Raw genomic sequence first — 15,860 nt, forward strand, 5'->3', positions numbered from 1 at the left:
GAAGTCCTTTGTAATGCCTCAGTGTTCTTCTATAGAAATGCACATACAAGACAATTCAGCTGGGATGTTGAATCCTCTTCTGTGTATAGTAACTCCAGAATGAGTTAGCCTTGATTTTTGAAAACCTAAATTACAAAAGAAGATGAGTCATTGTATGGACCTACTGGGAAAAACTATGCTCTGATGTTTTTCTCATACCTTGACCCCCTCTTCTCATTCTGAAATGCATTAATGTAATATTCAGCAGTAATGTATTCTTAAAAATTGGTATTGCAGTCAAACTTTGTTGTACAGTTAGAGTCACTTCCTTGTCTGAGTATATGGAATATACTGATGAGATTTTTCTGCAGTGACTCCACATGTAGTAAGTGGGGAGAACTTTGTGGGGTAACTGTTTTGTGATTATTCCTCTCACTTAAAATACAAGAAAAGAGGTCTCAGTGATCAGTTCCTGAGACAGAGAAACCATCTGTCTTTTTTCTATTTCCCATGCCATTCCCAGGATCACTCCAGTATGCCTGCCTCATGACAGCAGTGATATCTGGCTCCTTCTCCCCATTTTTTTTAAATTTACAACTAGTTTTCAGTTGAAGTAATTGCTTTTGGTTACAGAAAACAAATTAAAAATTAAATTATTCCAGTGTAATAATTGTTGCATTCAGTGCCATTGGAAATTTCAATCTTGTCCACAAGGTATTCTAATTAAATAGCCCAACTTTTCAATTCCTGAGCACTTTTGCATTAATTTGAGGAACTTTGAGATGACCAGTCCATAGGATTCAACCCAACAAGTGTGGGAGGGGAAAAAAGTCCATATAGACCTCAAAGCAGCTAAAAAATATCTTTTTTATTTTATTTCTTTTTAGTGCATGTATTTCAAACAAAGCTAGGTAAACCAACTGTTTCACTAACAGTGATAATAAAACACTGTCTTAGGTCTACAGTAAAAATATCTGTATAGTATGGAAACACAAAGGAAAATATGTCATTAGAGTTTCACTCCAACTATCTTGTAGTGATTCTTTTCTTCTTTTAATGAACAAATCTGTCATTCCTCACTTCATTTTTATAAGGAAATTATAGCTGCAATCTTTGTAATATTGTATTTGTAAGAAATTATTGTTGAAAGAAATTGTTGTAGTAGTCTCTGAGATTATTTGCAGTATGAATGCTGTCTCAGGCACTGTGTCCCTGGTAACAGCAAAACATGATTATGAATATTTAAAACTAAACCAAATCCTCACTGAGAGACATTTTTTCAATTGTGCTGTAATCTCTGCTCATATCCAACCCAGGCACGTGGAGATTGACTTTGTAGTGCCCTCTTCAATTCTGCTTCCTCTTTCACTTCCACCATCCTCTCAACATCCAAATAATAAACATAAAACTGAGATCCAGAATACTGAAGATCTCAAATTAGTATCATAGGTGGAGTTGGGAGCAGACTCAGCTGTGCTAGTGCTTAACCTCAGGGTGTGGATATCTTCCTTGCCAGCTCAACTTCAGCATTTCTTCCACTTCTGGAAAGGAGTGAATTATAGCTGATAATTCACAGTAGAGGGAAGCCACTCATCTTTGAGAACACATGTCTTTGCCACGTAGTTTTCTTCCCAAAATCAACAGAATTCTGTGTGTGATACCCTAATGGGATTGCTTGAGGCAATGTAATAAGGCGATGTGATAAGGGGAGGCAGCCTGCAGTGTTGGGAGGCTGTGCTTGAACTATGGCTAGATAACTTTAAATGTGCATGGAAAACGCAATCTTACCTTTTGAACTTGAAAACATAGTCCACCAAGTAGAATTGGGTATCTCTGCAAATCTGTCATAAAAATAATATTTTTAAATAAAAATAATTAACGTTTTGTAATTTGTCATAACACTTATGGTTTTGAGGAATTTCCATTTTTAGACTTGGGAGAGCAGTAAATTTTCCTGTGCTGATCTGTTCCATGCTCATCCTTGCTGAAGTACTAAATTCTTAATTAGGCTGAGGGCATTGTGAGGCAATTTAGTCTCTATCATGTTTCACTTGGAGTTATTTTTGTATCGATTTAAAAAATTCAAAATGTGTATATACAGATCTAGTAATTTCAGCATCCTTCTGTGCCCAAGCTTGTTTAAAGATCAAATTGGCAAAGCAGAGCAAGTTTGATACTGTTTTATCCTACTATGTTTGATTTCAAACATAATGGTTTCAGCCTGATTTTCCAGGGAAGAGCTTTTCCCATTTATTTACAGATGTAAGATTTGATTCTGTAGCTACTTGGCATTTATAGATAGGACGTTAGAACTTTTGTTTACTTCATTGCTTTTTAAACCGGAGCAAGGATAAATAGGCATAATCACAAATTCTGCTTGCCTAATGCCATGGCAGTGTTGACATGGAAATTGTTCCTAAAATAAGTAACAAACACTTCTCACATTGAAGACGTTACTGCTGCAATATGACTGTTAATGCAGTCTAAACAATCTCTAGGCAAGCTCTTTGATGTCCAGTGGCATACTAAACGTACCAGGTATGTATTCCCAAGTACAAATTCATGGAAAGAAGACTTTTGACATCTCTGCCTTCATGTTTAATGATGGAACAAAAACAAAACTGACAACAATTGATAAAAACTACAAAATATTGATTAATGCAAAACAAAAATAACAGAACATCAATATTTCTGATGTAGATTTGCACTGAGCCTGTGTTTTCTCACGACAAGGTGCATGTTTCTTTAGATGAACAAATCTTGACACACAGAATATTGGAAAAAAAATATGAAAAGTTAATCACAATATAAATGTACTCCATGCATTTGGAAGAAGACAACTAACACTGTCAGTAATGATCCATGGTTATATCTGTTTTCAAAATATCTAGAATAGATTTAGACACACACAAAAAATGTTCTTTCATGTGCTCCTAATTAAATATTTAAATTTTAAATCTTACATTCTTCTTTTTTTTTTTATTTTTAATTCTTTGATATGCCTTCTACTTAGAGGGCTGAATGAACAAGTTTTTGTCCTAGCTAAGGGTCAGCTTTCCCCAACTAAAATTACCCTACTATTGCATGCAGTGATACAAGGACAAGGTTCTCAGGCTAAGAACTTTGGTGTAATTATCTCTGCTGGATATAACATTGGGTCAGTTGTCATTTTGTAGCTATTAAAAACTAAAAAATGCTGCAAAAATTCTTAATGCAGGTAAATTCTGAACCACTGAGAGACTAAATAGATGTTTTTCCTATCTGGTTTTCTAAGACCTTTGTTGCAATGTTGTTCTTCATATTCCATACATTCTGCAGGATCATCAGCACAATTTGGTCAACAGAACTGTAAATTAGCTGTGCTGTTAATATGATGACAGGTTTTGGGGAGACGCCACCCAGTAAATTGCAGTGAAGCTTACTTCCAGTTTCTTGTTTCAAAACCACCCATCAACTGTCAAATTTAGTTTGGGAGAAATATAGAAACAAAATAAGACCTCAGAGGGTACTGGGCTTTCCTCTGGACTTTACATTCTACCTGGTCGATTTTAAAATATATTTTATATGTCTGGAAGACTGAAATTAATCCCTATTGCTCTGTCACTTATATAACCAATACTACATGTCAGCATCCTGTAGCTACAGGTTCTGAAAATCCCTTGTATGCAAAGTAGAGGTGGACTCATTCCTTTATTTAAAAGTTTTTCATATTAAAAAGTTTTTCCTAACTTCCATTAGGGTTTGATAGCATGCAAACATGCAGTCAAAATCTATACACTTATTGGATTTATTATGTTCTGTTTTAATTTAAAATGCAAACAGTATGATGGATGTGACAGCTTCAGTCACGCCACCTGGTTTATGAAGCAAAGCCAAGCCCAGTGAGAATTGACCTGGACTGACTCCACTAAAATCAACAGAGACTCATGTTGTCTTCAGTGAGCAAAGAATCATACCTTACCTAAGTTAGGAAACTAATAAAAAGCTCATATGTTTCGAAAACCCAGTGTTTGTTACTCATGTACCAGCCTTTCTCAATAGATCTGGAAAAGACTGGAGGCACTGTGCTAGCAGTGGGGTTTTTTTTCCTTTAGATGAGGAAACCTAGGTTGTGCAACCTGTCACAGAAACATCAGGTATAATATCTAGTCTCTTCCCATGCAGTCTGTGATATATAGATTTCATAAACAAATGCCTCAGTCCTTTTTATCTCAAATGTAATTGGCTGAGGAACTATAGTTCATTCTTCATTTAAAATTAGGGTTACTGTCATATTGCACTACCGAATAGCTCTTCTGCTCCATCTCAGAATTTGTTTATACAGGCTCTTCATTTATTACTAATAAATTGCTAGAGGAAGTGCTTATGTGCAAGTAACACAGGTATAAGTCCTACTTAGAATAAAAATTATTTAATCATAAGAATTGTAAAAAATGCAGGCACCAGAATTCTTATTAATTTCAAAACAAAAATCACACACATTGGCCTAATCCTTGCACCTCTGTAAAGCAGACTCTTTTACCATGAATGGGACATTAAAAACCAGCAACTACTGTTACACATTTGACTACTCTTTACATACAGGCAATAATAAAAGGGAGAATGGAAGAAAAAATGTGCTAGTGTTTAATTCTATCCTTTTTTGTAAGCAGTATCTTTAATTATGTAGAGCAGTTAATGGAACAAAGTAGCCTGAGCTATTTCGAGAGCACAAGTTTCCTCAGTGTTTAAAAATTTGGCTTCTGGACAATTTTGCTGATAGTTCTGCAAAAGTGTTTTTTTGGCATCTAGGCAATGGTTGCAGTGTGTCTGCATTTGTTTTTTAATCACAGTGTCATAGACACATTTTTCCAGTCTAGTGAAGCAAGAACAGGCATGCAGATTTAATTTGTTTCAGACTCCAGAGGAGTTCTTTGCTGGCTAAATGTATTTACTATTGTGTTGCTCTCGGCCCTAAGAGTTCTCTGAACAAAGGACAGCGTTCCGCTCCCCAGTTGTAAATTCACTTATAAGACGTTCATCACACACAGAGGTTTCCAAAAGAACTGGGGCAGGGAGTGGCTGTTTGAAGTCTTGCTGCTATTTGCCTCTAAAAACACAGACCTCATCTGTTACCATGTGCCACACAGTCACCAGGTGACTGGCTTGCCTTGCTAAATAAGTTACAACAGAGCAGCTCTTTTTTTAAAAGGGGACAATAAAAATTCGACAGGATAAACAGAGTAACAATCTGTATAATGTAATGCTGTTTTTGCATGTGTTTCTTTGAGGGTCTGTAATCGTACACAGAATTATCGCAGGTCTGTGCGTTCATTAAATCTTCTTCTAGAATTCCATAGCTGAAATCTAAATTTCCATGGGGTATTTCAAAACATCTATACAAAAGATATATGCTTTAATATTACAAGATTGCTCATAAGGGATGAAAAATTTCATTTTTGTCTCAGCACATTGCAGAAGACCTTGACATTTTTATATTTCAAATTAATACTAGTAATGAATAATATTAATAATATAGTTGATCTTACAGTTTCCTGACATGGCATTTTTCCCATCATACTTAAGACACAAGATTTCAATGTATGAGGTGCTAATCAGTTTTGAGCCCTAAACAGCAAATTCTGTTTGTGAAACATAAAGTAAATAATTGAGTCAATAGTGTACTTGAAATGTATCCAATACCTGGGAAAAGATAGGGATTTTCAAGCTTCCCATGGAAATTTTTTGTATATGGCCAAATTTTACTGTAATTGCCATCCATCCACAGTATATGGCACTGAAATAATAAGGTTTACTCTAATGTGCAAATATCAGCACACAGAAGAGCTTTGCTGAAATTTTGAGGTTTTTAATCATGAAGAACTTGCATTTCACTAGGCTTACGTCTCTTCTGGTCTCCACCGTGGTAGCTTACTGTCAAAGGAACGTTCAAGCAACTAAAGGTTCTATAGATCTATTCATGCTATCAGATTATTTCAATTTTAAAAATTTAATATATTTCACTTAAAACACAATATGAAATCAGAATAATTTCTATAGATTAAAAGTTGTTATTAAACTATAAAACTCTATGCACATGCTTCACAGGAACAAAGATGAAACACTGAGAAGATGTTTATCTTTTGGAAATTTGAACTGTCTTCTTAAAATTTGCACTAGCTTATTTAAGTTGCTTTAAAATCATAAAAAAATTTGTGTAAGTATGTCATCTGGTTCATCCAGAGAACTGTAAGCCCTATGCAAATTAATTTGTTTCCTGCCTGATTTACTATGATTGCATTGTCACATACAAGCAGATGAGCTATGTGTGATTTCAATTAATCAGCAGGTACAGGACACAGTATATGTGCAGTGACATGCAGATTGGTGTGGGGTAACTTACCTTTGAATTGACTGATAAGATGTCCAGCTCTAAGCTTTCAAATTTTTCTGCTTGGATATTTAAACTGAGACAGTGAAATTCCATCCCAACTTTTCTCTCCCTCCAGGCACCGCAGCCCTCAGTTTTGTAAAATCTCCGTGTGGTTTTGGTCTTGCTGTAAGTTATGAGGCTGTATCAGGATGCCTCAACACTGTGGAAAAGGGAAATTATATTCCTTTATATGTAAGCATTTTTAAAGGAAATGCTTCTTGTCTGGAGGACATGGGTTTTCCTTGTACCAAAAGGTAGTTTTGAGGAAAGCCTGAAAGTGACTCCTTACAACAAGAGAAAGTTTATTTGAACAACTGACTAAAAGAAATATGTCCACAGGTTATAACCACCAACAGCAAAGGCAAAATCAAAGGGTGCCACAGCTCCTCTTTAGACTGTTTATGCATTTAGCTGATAGCATTTCTCTGTAGGATACCCATGAAGACATGGCTGAGGGAAGGGAGAAATCATATAGATAGCATCCTCTTCGTAAGTTCCATCCCAAGTGAGAGAGGTGTCTTTAACTGACAATAAATAATACTTTCTTGGATCTGTCACTGAAATGATTACTCAATTATGCTGTTTGTCAGGATTAACACACTCTTTCTCATTCCTATCAGAAGTGGTAATTGGAAACTTTCATCAAGAAAGAGCATATTAATTTGTTGTCATATAAATCCAGTTTGCCATCACTTTTTCACTTATCCCATGTAAAGGAAGATTTTATGATCTCAGATCTCTTTTTCTCTTTAACAGAACTACAGCCAACATAATGTGTTTTAGAACTGGCTCAGGGTCAAAATAATTTCTCATCTGAGCTGTACTCTTTCAAATGATGGATTTGAGATTTTAAGATCAGTGCTATTACCAGTCATTTCTTAAAGTGTTTGGAGAATCTCCCCTCGAAAGAGGTAAACAGGTCACAAACCTTCATGTAAACTCTAAATGACCAAAAAGTGATTTACAGTTCTGCCACTGAGCATTTCACCAAATAGTCGTACTAAATAAAGTTATTTTCACAATACATTCTTTTGGGATTTGACAAAACAGTTTGGATAAAATAGAGACTGTCCCATGCTTGGCACAAAGTTTGGCTCAAAGTGTGTATTTCTAGAGGTCAAATGATGTTTATTAACTTGTTTTATTATATTCAGATATGCCTTTTTATTTCTAGTAGAGAGCATGCCATGAGAAAAACCCATTACTTAAAATGAACTTACTAGAAACACCAAACAGTCAGAATGATTCCAGTACAAAATAATTCATCTTCTCTGTGAATTTTCCCCTTTCTTTTTATGGCCACTCAAAAATACACAGCTGCCTCTAGACTTCCTCAAAAATGCTGATGAAACTCCCCTTTGTAGCAAACTGCTCCATTATTTCTATTTGTATGGGAGGCGCTTCTCATCCTTTTTCTCTGCAGGTGTGAAAGGCATTGATGGTCACCACCTGTACATGCTTTGTCACATGACAAAACATTTTAAAAGTACAAAAGCATGGGATAAAATCTCATATATCCACTCCTTAGTGTGAGAACCAGGGAAATGCAGAAAAATTATCTTTTATATAATTTTTTTATAGAAGTTCATTGGCTTACAGGATTAGAATGTATGGCTCTTAACTGCATATTCACAATCTGAAAACCAGTGGTTAGTTGTCCAAAACAATCTGTGAACATAATTATGAATTAGAAAATCCAAGAGTATTTTCCTACTGTATTCCTTCCTGCAAAGCATTCATTTGGTATGATTAATACTCCAAGTATAATCTCATTTTTAGACTATTTTTCCAATTTTCTGTTAAAAATCCTACCTTCTATGTGTATGTTGAATTCCCACATATTGCTGAGTCCAGTCATACAAATAACAGTCAATGGATGTGCTCCAATCAAATATTCAGGAACAGTGATAGAGAAAACCTCATTATGATCCCATCAACGGGTCAGTAGGCTTTTAGGGCGCTTGCCACTTGACAAAGGATCTGTTCTCATCACTTCATCAATTACAGATTCCATGCTGCAGGCAGTCCTAAAACTGAGCTTCTTTTGACTATTTAAAACAGGCAGGAGCAGGTTCGCCAATGCCTTTCATTTTGTCCAAAATGCACCAGGCTGCTTCTGGATATTAGCTTAATGATCTAGAAGGGCAAAACTGCTAATGGATCACAGCATGCAAGATGCTCTTGAGGAAGTTAATAAAATGTTCTTAAATGTCTTATCAGGTCTGTCTTTTCTCTCACTGGAGCAATTCCTGAAGACAGGCACTTATATTTGCTTTGAATCTTTCATCTTTTCAATTTATGCATAGCAAACAACTAGATGAAGGCTATTTTGCCTGAAGTTACTTCATCTTTCATAGTATCATTAACATATAACACATCTTTTCAGATTAAACAGTAAAGAGGCAAGCATCTTTCAAAAATAACTTCATTTCTAGGTAGATGTCAGGAGATACTTTCAACGTCGTTTCCCTGCCTGTCTGAGAAAACAGCAATGGAGATGTAATGTGATGTGAAAAATGAGAAACCATTTCAGAATGGGAAAAGTTGTAATAAGTAAATATCTTTTTATTTCTCCCTGGCTATTTTGAAGCCAATATATATATAGTAATAATTCTTTGTTAAATATAAAGATTTATAGAGAAATGTCCATGAGGAATTGTATTTAAGTATAACTAAACTATTAACCTGTGAAATTGCAGGGGTAAAGGCTATAGCCAATACATCATAAAGGTGAATCTAAGACTGTAATTGCTAGCAAAGCAGAGCCATCCTGAGAGTTCTCAAAGAAATGTTATTTTGCAGTAAGTATCCCTAAAGAGTGCTGCTTTCAATTATCACAGATGTTTTGGCTCACCAGCTAGTGAGTGCCATCCCAAGCAGCATTTCTGCTACTGCTGTAAGCTCATTAAAAGAGATGCTTTAGAAGCTGAAGAGAAGACAGACTCATATTAAGAAAACCAAAGTCCAATCAGCTTTTAAAGCCAAGTCCCCTTTTCAGCCTGTTTGGAAAGTGGATCAGTCAATTTCTGGGTCTCAGATATACAATAGATTTCCAAGAAATAAATAGCTAACAGATCTGTAGTTAATTCTAGCAGCACTGTATCTTGAAATGTCCATTCTTTGGAAAGAACTAAAAGGCTTGCTCTTAAATTTTGCTCTCATAACCATAAACCACTCAGTTCCAGTACATCTATGCACGGTGACCAAACGGCTGGTATGGAATCGTGCCTTGTTTAAGATCCATTTTGAGCTTAACATGGACACTCTGACTTGAATATGTTCCACCAAGGCCCTTCTTCTCCCAAAAAGCCGTGTTCCTTTGGCCTTCATCTAGATTTTTAGGGAAGACATTATAGGCTGTTAAAGTGCAAGACATCCCTCTGTACAAACCAGTCAGAGTCTCAGCCATGGTTCAACTTTCCTGGACAAAGTGGCAAACCTGCATGTTTAACGAAGCATGAAAATATGGTTTCCTCTCATTTTTAGACTCCTACATAAATAAAAATTTCTGAAGTCACAACTATGCTTTTTCAGCATGACTGTCACAGCAGACGTTGTTATTGAAGGTATAATAAGCTGTCACTTCTATGCAGCTCATATTGTTTGTAGATATGTATGATTAAGCAGCTGTATAAAGATAAGGTTATCTAATGGTGTATGAAACACTCTGGAATAAAAACCTGTGTTAATTAGACAATAACTGATGCAACTAAATTAAGTGAAGACATTTCTACCTTCCATTTCTATTTTAATATCTTCTATCTCTGGTCTGTTTATGTTGTGTGGTTTTGTTTTTTTTATTAGAGGACAACAATGGATGGTCTCTGCAATTTGATAAACATTATACAAAGGACAAATACAATAAACTGAAATCTCTGTATGCATTTCAGACAAAGACACCTGAGTGCTGTAAGTAATTACTTGAGTGATTATTAATGATGATTCCTAGAAAGAAATACACAGCAAATATATGTTTAGCAGGAAATTTAGTGTTGTTTCATTTATAGTAACACTGAATTAATATCTCAAATGAATGAATGCTAGTTTGAAGCTAATTTTAGTTCCATTAAGGATGATTCATTTTCTCAAAGAGAAGTGTCAAACCTATTTTAATTAGCATATGCCAATTAAGAGGGCAATATAAATGTTTATCTAAATATTCTGATACTGCTGGAGAGACCATGGAACTGGCATATATTTCAGAGTGAAATGAAGGCAGCATTGCTCCCAGTTAACTTCTTTGTACATCAAATGAAATTAGCAAACGCCCTCCACTTAGGCAGGTCTTTGAACAGATTTTTTGATTCTGCTGTCTATTATGAGCAAAGGCTCCCTGATCCATTTTTGACCCATTTTTGACCCATTTTTGACCATAGAATTGTGCTCCTTCTAGTAATAAGGGTTCTGAATAATCTAAAGAAGTGCTGAAAAAATCCCGTGCCAGATTCCTGTATATCATGCCTAAGGTTCAAGAGCTCCTTCAGAGGTAAAACAATTTTTGTGCCTCTTTATACTTATATTTATTGTTAGAGTCCTCCCAGGTTGAAATCAAATCTGTAAAAGCATGTGCCTTAATTGTGTTTAACAGAGCCTGCTATTTCTGTCTTTGTGCTCGTTGTTCTTTCCTACCATAATTCTTGTTTCCACATCCCATCACACCACACATCCCACCTTTTGCCCCGACCATGTTCTTGTTCTCCTGCAGTGGCTGGGGATGTGCCAGCAGAGTGTACCTGCCAAGGGCTGGAGGTCTTCTGTGATGCTGCCAAATTACGTGCTGTCCCATCAGTCTCTTCAAACATAACCATAATGTAAGTAGAGAAGTAACCTGGTCCCTTGCTCTGTTCAGGTTTTATTGTCAATCCTACAGCTTTTTTACAACTACAGACTTATAATTATGACCAGCTGATGCTTGGGAAGCACTGTGTCTCTCTGTTAACAGGTAATTTAATATTTTAAGTACAGATTTTCCTTACATAAAAGAGGAGAAAAGAAACTAAGAAACCAAAAACTCAGTGAACTGATCGTTTCATGTTTGTAACAGTGACTTGAGCTACAAACAGTTTCAGGATATCTAAGGAAATCTTCAAAAGAAATGCTTCCTTTTAAGATACAATGCTTAGAACCTGTTTCTTATTCTTTGATTCTGCCAATATTCCTAGTCTGTGCTACTGTCTATAAAGTCAATAACTTGAATTTGAACTTGGTGGAATGCCCTCCTGGAGCAAATCTATTTAGTTCTCATTTGATGTCTCTGAATACACTGTTATTTAAAAGGATTTAATGTGGGCTGAGTCATCATGCAGATATGTATGTGTAAGCCAAACTTTTGTTTAAGAGACCAGGATATGGTTGATGTGAACTTGATTTGCACGTTGCTGTTTGAGAGTCGGTTTTAGGTGTGGTGAGCAGGGAGCAACATCCTGTGTCCTTACCTGAGGATCTCTCCCATAGATCTGGGTCATGGATCTTTCCTTTTGATACCGGTCTCTGTTCAGATTTGAAGTTCTCCTTGTTGGGTCCGTATTCAAATACTGCAACACTTCATAATGAAAACTGATGTGGAATGTCAAACATCTATTTAAACTGGCTTCTGGCTCAGGGTTGAAAAAGAGTTCAAAAATCCTGACCCTGTTCTAGCTGTAGAAAAAGCAGGGAGTTGTTTCAGCTGGCTTTCAGGCTAAATTCTCTTCTAATCAAACCATGTCCTGAAGGAATTTTGTTCTTGACAAGACACTTGATTGTCCCCAGTGGAGATGGAACGTAGGGACACATGAACTGGGAAATAAGCTCTATATGCATTTGAGGTTTGAAATAAATCTGTATTTTAAATTCAAATCTTTTTAATTCTTAGATCTAATTATTAATTTGTCAACTTTTCCTGGGGACGTGGATTTTTTATTATAATATATTTTTCTTACTGTTTAAATAGATATAAGCATACAGAAAAACAGAAGTAGCATGTTCAGATGGTTTCATGTTGCTTTTGTTATTTAGCAGTGTAAGAGCTGCCCTTATTAAATAACAAAAGCACTGTAGGAACCTGGGACAGTAGTTTTACTGTATGCATTCATTCCTACAGGTCTCTTCAGAGGAATCTGCTAAGGAAACTTTCTGCTGATGTTTTCAAGAGATACCAAGATCTTAAAAATCTGTAAGGGATTACTATAACATAAAACACCTATCTGGTGCCTTAAATATTCATCCTTTATTTCCCCCATACCTACACATTTTTTTTAGCTTAACATTTAAGAAACAAAAGTGTGGTTTTGAGCTTAACATTTAAGTAACAAAGTCTGGTTTGTCTCACCCTTTGGTACCTCATGTGTACCCTGTTTGGCTCAAGTACCTTGATTTGACATTTGTCTTTTTGCAAAACCATAATTTCTGCATATTTAATGGTTTATGTTTATAGACTGATTTATACCAGAAAAACACTAAATTTTAATTTTGTCTGAATGATGTTACGTTTATAATAAACAGTAATATGCCAAAAAAAATTAAGTTAATCGATTTGTTCTGGAAAAAAAACTTTTTGAGTTTTGGAAACTCAAACTTCTCGTTATCATGGGAAGTTCATTCCCATAGCACATGGTTTTACTCCTAATTATGCCTGATACTGGTTTGATAATGCCCAACAAGTCCAATGATTATGGCAATAAAATATTGTGTTATGTTTTCCAGTGTGTAACATACATGTTGTTCAAAAATCATAGTCTTTAACAAGATTTCTTTCTATAAAAGTAGTGAAATAAAAATTGAAGCCTAGAGTATGGCTTCTGTGTAATCTGTTCAAAGTGTTCTTTCATGGGAACTGTGCTACACTGCAGCACCATCTTGTGTTCTGAAAGTTAAGTACCATTATGTCCCTTAAATTCCTGAAAGGTAAGTTTTCACTAGAAGAAATAAATCCATACATATCTATAGAAAACATTTGTTTCTAATATCAACTTCACACCCTTCTGATAGATAATTTTGCATTTTACAAAAGGTCTTGAGCAGTGTTTGACAGAAACCCATTTTGTAAAAGCCAATGTCTGATATCTTACTGCTTTCTAGCAGGAATGCATCTAGATGCTTCATTAACTAGAATTTGATTTAAAGGACTTATGTTTAAATATTCAGAGAATAATGTTATAATGTCTTAAAATTATTTGAAAAAGACTTGGCATTTGCAGTTGATATTTTTCAACTCATTACTTCATCAAAGTAGGTAAAGAAATCCAGAACTAAAAAAAAAGTAGTATCTTTAGTTTTCAGAAGATGAATAAGATTTGCTGTGTGTTTTTAAATCTACTATCTTACAAATGCAATATTTTGAGAATTCTCTGGTACCACACAAAAAAATCAGAAATTATTTTATTTTTGCATTTACTCTGCAAAATTTTGATCGTAGCAGAGATCTGGGTAAACACAGAGATCAGGTCACACAGGTGAGCACTGCAAGGTTAGGATCTAATCAAGGAAGTTGCAAACAGCCACTCTGCTGTTCATCTTTGGCAAAGCAAGCATCCATGGGAACGATTTTTGTAATTTTGCTCTCTGTGTGAATTTCTTTAAAAACAACCTTGCAATCTTTGCAGCTATAGCTGTGAAATGGTTATTGTCAGATTCAAGGTGTAACAAATATAACAGCTTTTTTTAAAGTATTAAATGTGCATTCAGTTTAGCTGATAGATTCTAATTGGTTACTTGTGCTTGCTTTAACTTTGCTTGTTTAAAGAATAAATTGTTTTGGGTTTGTATCTTCTCAGGTATCTTCAGAATAATAAAATCAGAACTGTATCTGCACGTGCTTTCAAAGGTTTATACAACTTGACAAAACTGTAAGTATTGCTTTTAGAATACTGAAGTAAAAAGCAGCAGACAGAGCTCTGAGAGTCTCTCTACCTGATTCCATATTAGGAGCTTGCAAAGTGTCCAAAACTTTAGTTCAACGATTGAATTGAGAAAGCAAAGACAAAATAAGAGGTCTCTGCTCAAGTTTATCCAGCAGGACAGTAGTTTGAAAAGAAAAGCTGGGTCCATACTTCAATCCTATTCCCCAAATCCTCAGAATGGAAGAAGTAGACAGGATGGTAGTTATCCTGTAGAATGCCAAAGAGAATGAAGAAGGAGTAAAATGAAACCAAGAGCTTGTGACAGATGAAAATTCTTTAACATGGTGTTTTGCTTTACAAATGCAATTCAAAGTAACCAGAATAGGTGATGAAAGGAACACATTTTTCTTTATTTTGCAGCAACTTTTTGAAAGATGCTTCTAACTTTTAAGGGAAATTATCATTAAAAATACAACACATAAATTGCACTGATTGGTTCAGAACTTTTACTGCAATGTTTTCAGAAGGAAAGTTTTACAAAGCTGTACCTCTTGTTCTTTCCATCACACAAGTGTGGCTAATTATCTGTTATTACAGCTGCTGTTATTATCTTCCCAGACCATTTATTCTACCTCTCCCCATTCATTTTCAGCCTTTCTTTCTCCATTTTTCTGGTATCTATATTTATTACTATTATCCTTAACAGAGATTGAATGGGATCCTGGAAACTTTCATGGGACAAATAACTCCACAAAAGGAAACTGGAAAGGGTCTAAAATATGACACAGTGAAAATATTTAGCTGCCTGTGCTTTCTTGTAGATAAGACAAAGTGCTGTACATAATTGCTCTTAAAATCCTCACTAGAGAGAATCCTGCATTGCTCTCAAACAATGGCATGAAAATTAACATAGTAAAAAAAAATTATGAACAAAATAGGAATATTCTGGTAAATTATCAAGGAAAAAGAATCTTAAAACTGATTTTCATATGCCTGCTGCTAAATAATTATTTCATTCATTCATCTTTGGCTGGTCTTGTTTTAGATACCTGAGCAACAATAAGATAACGAATTTGGAGCCTTTTGTGTTTGCAGACCTCCACAGACTTGAATGGCTGTATGTTGTTTTCTAATTTGTATATTTATTTACTCAATAAATAATTAATGTTATATATATAAATAGAAATATTTTGATTCCTTTCATTTTTGTGCATGGCATTACTTTACACTAGCTAATAACTAAGGAACTCCTGTTACACTGTGCAAGGTAAAGTTGCAATTGGCTTTGATGAGAGCAGAAAATAGTTCTTGAGCCTTAATGGTTTCAATGATTGATGACTTATATCAATAGTAAACAATGTTTATTAGCAATTGCTTGTTTCAAATGAGTATATTAAATAACCCAAGTACCATAAAACAGTAGACAGATACTTTTTGAGCAGGTCTTTTCCTGTAAATAGTGCTTAAAATGTCCAGACAAATTTACTGTCATAACCTGAAATACTGGCTTATTACTGCTTCTCAGAGAGATTTTGATTAAGTTATTAAAAATAAGCAAATAATATGTCTTACATTCTTCTGCATGTTTGAGATTGTTGGATTGCCACAGAGTACTGTTAGGTTGTGCTACTTTGTTTTTATGGAAAGTC

At 35.1% G+C, this 15,860-nt stretch overlaps 1 protein-coding gene across 1 annotated transcript in view; it reads left to right on the forward strand.

Moving 5' to 3' along the window:
* RXFP1 (relaxin family peptide receptor 1) overlaps positions 1-15,860 on the forward strand; it is a 46,969-nt gene that overhangs the window by 18,541 nt on the left and 12,568 nt on the right. The window contains exons 3-7 of the mRNA XM_058838029.1: positions 10,196-10,300; positions 11,097-11,202; positions 12,474-12,545; positions 14,146-14,217; positions 15,257-15,328. Of these exons, the coding sequence (XP_058694012.1) occupies positions 10,196-10,300; positions 11,097-11,202; positions 12,474-12,545; positions 14,146-14,217; positions 15,257-15,328 (427 nt within the window). The remainder of the gene's footprint in view (positions 1-10,195; positions 10,301-11,096; positions 11,203-12,473; positions 12,546-14,145; positions 14,218-15,256; positions 15,329-15,860) is intronic.

Source organism: Poecile atricapillus, chromosome 4, assembly GCF_030490865.1.
Source record: "Poecile atricapillus isolate bPoeAtr1 chromosome 4, bPoeAtr1.hap1, whole genome shotgun sequence".
In the NCBI taxonomy this organism is placed as follows: domain Eukaryota; kingdom Metazoa; phylum Chordata; class Aves; order Passeriformes; family Paridae; genus Poecile; species Poecile atricapillus.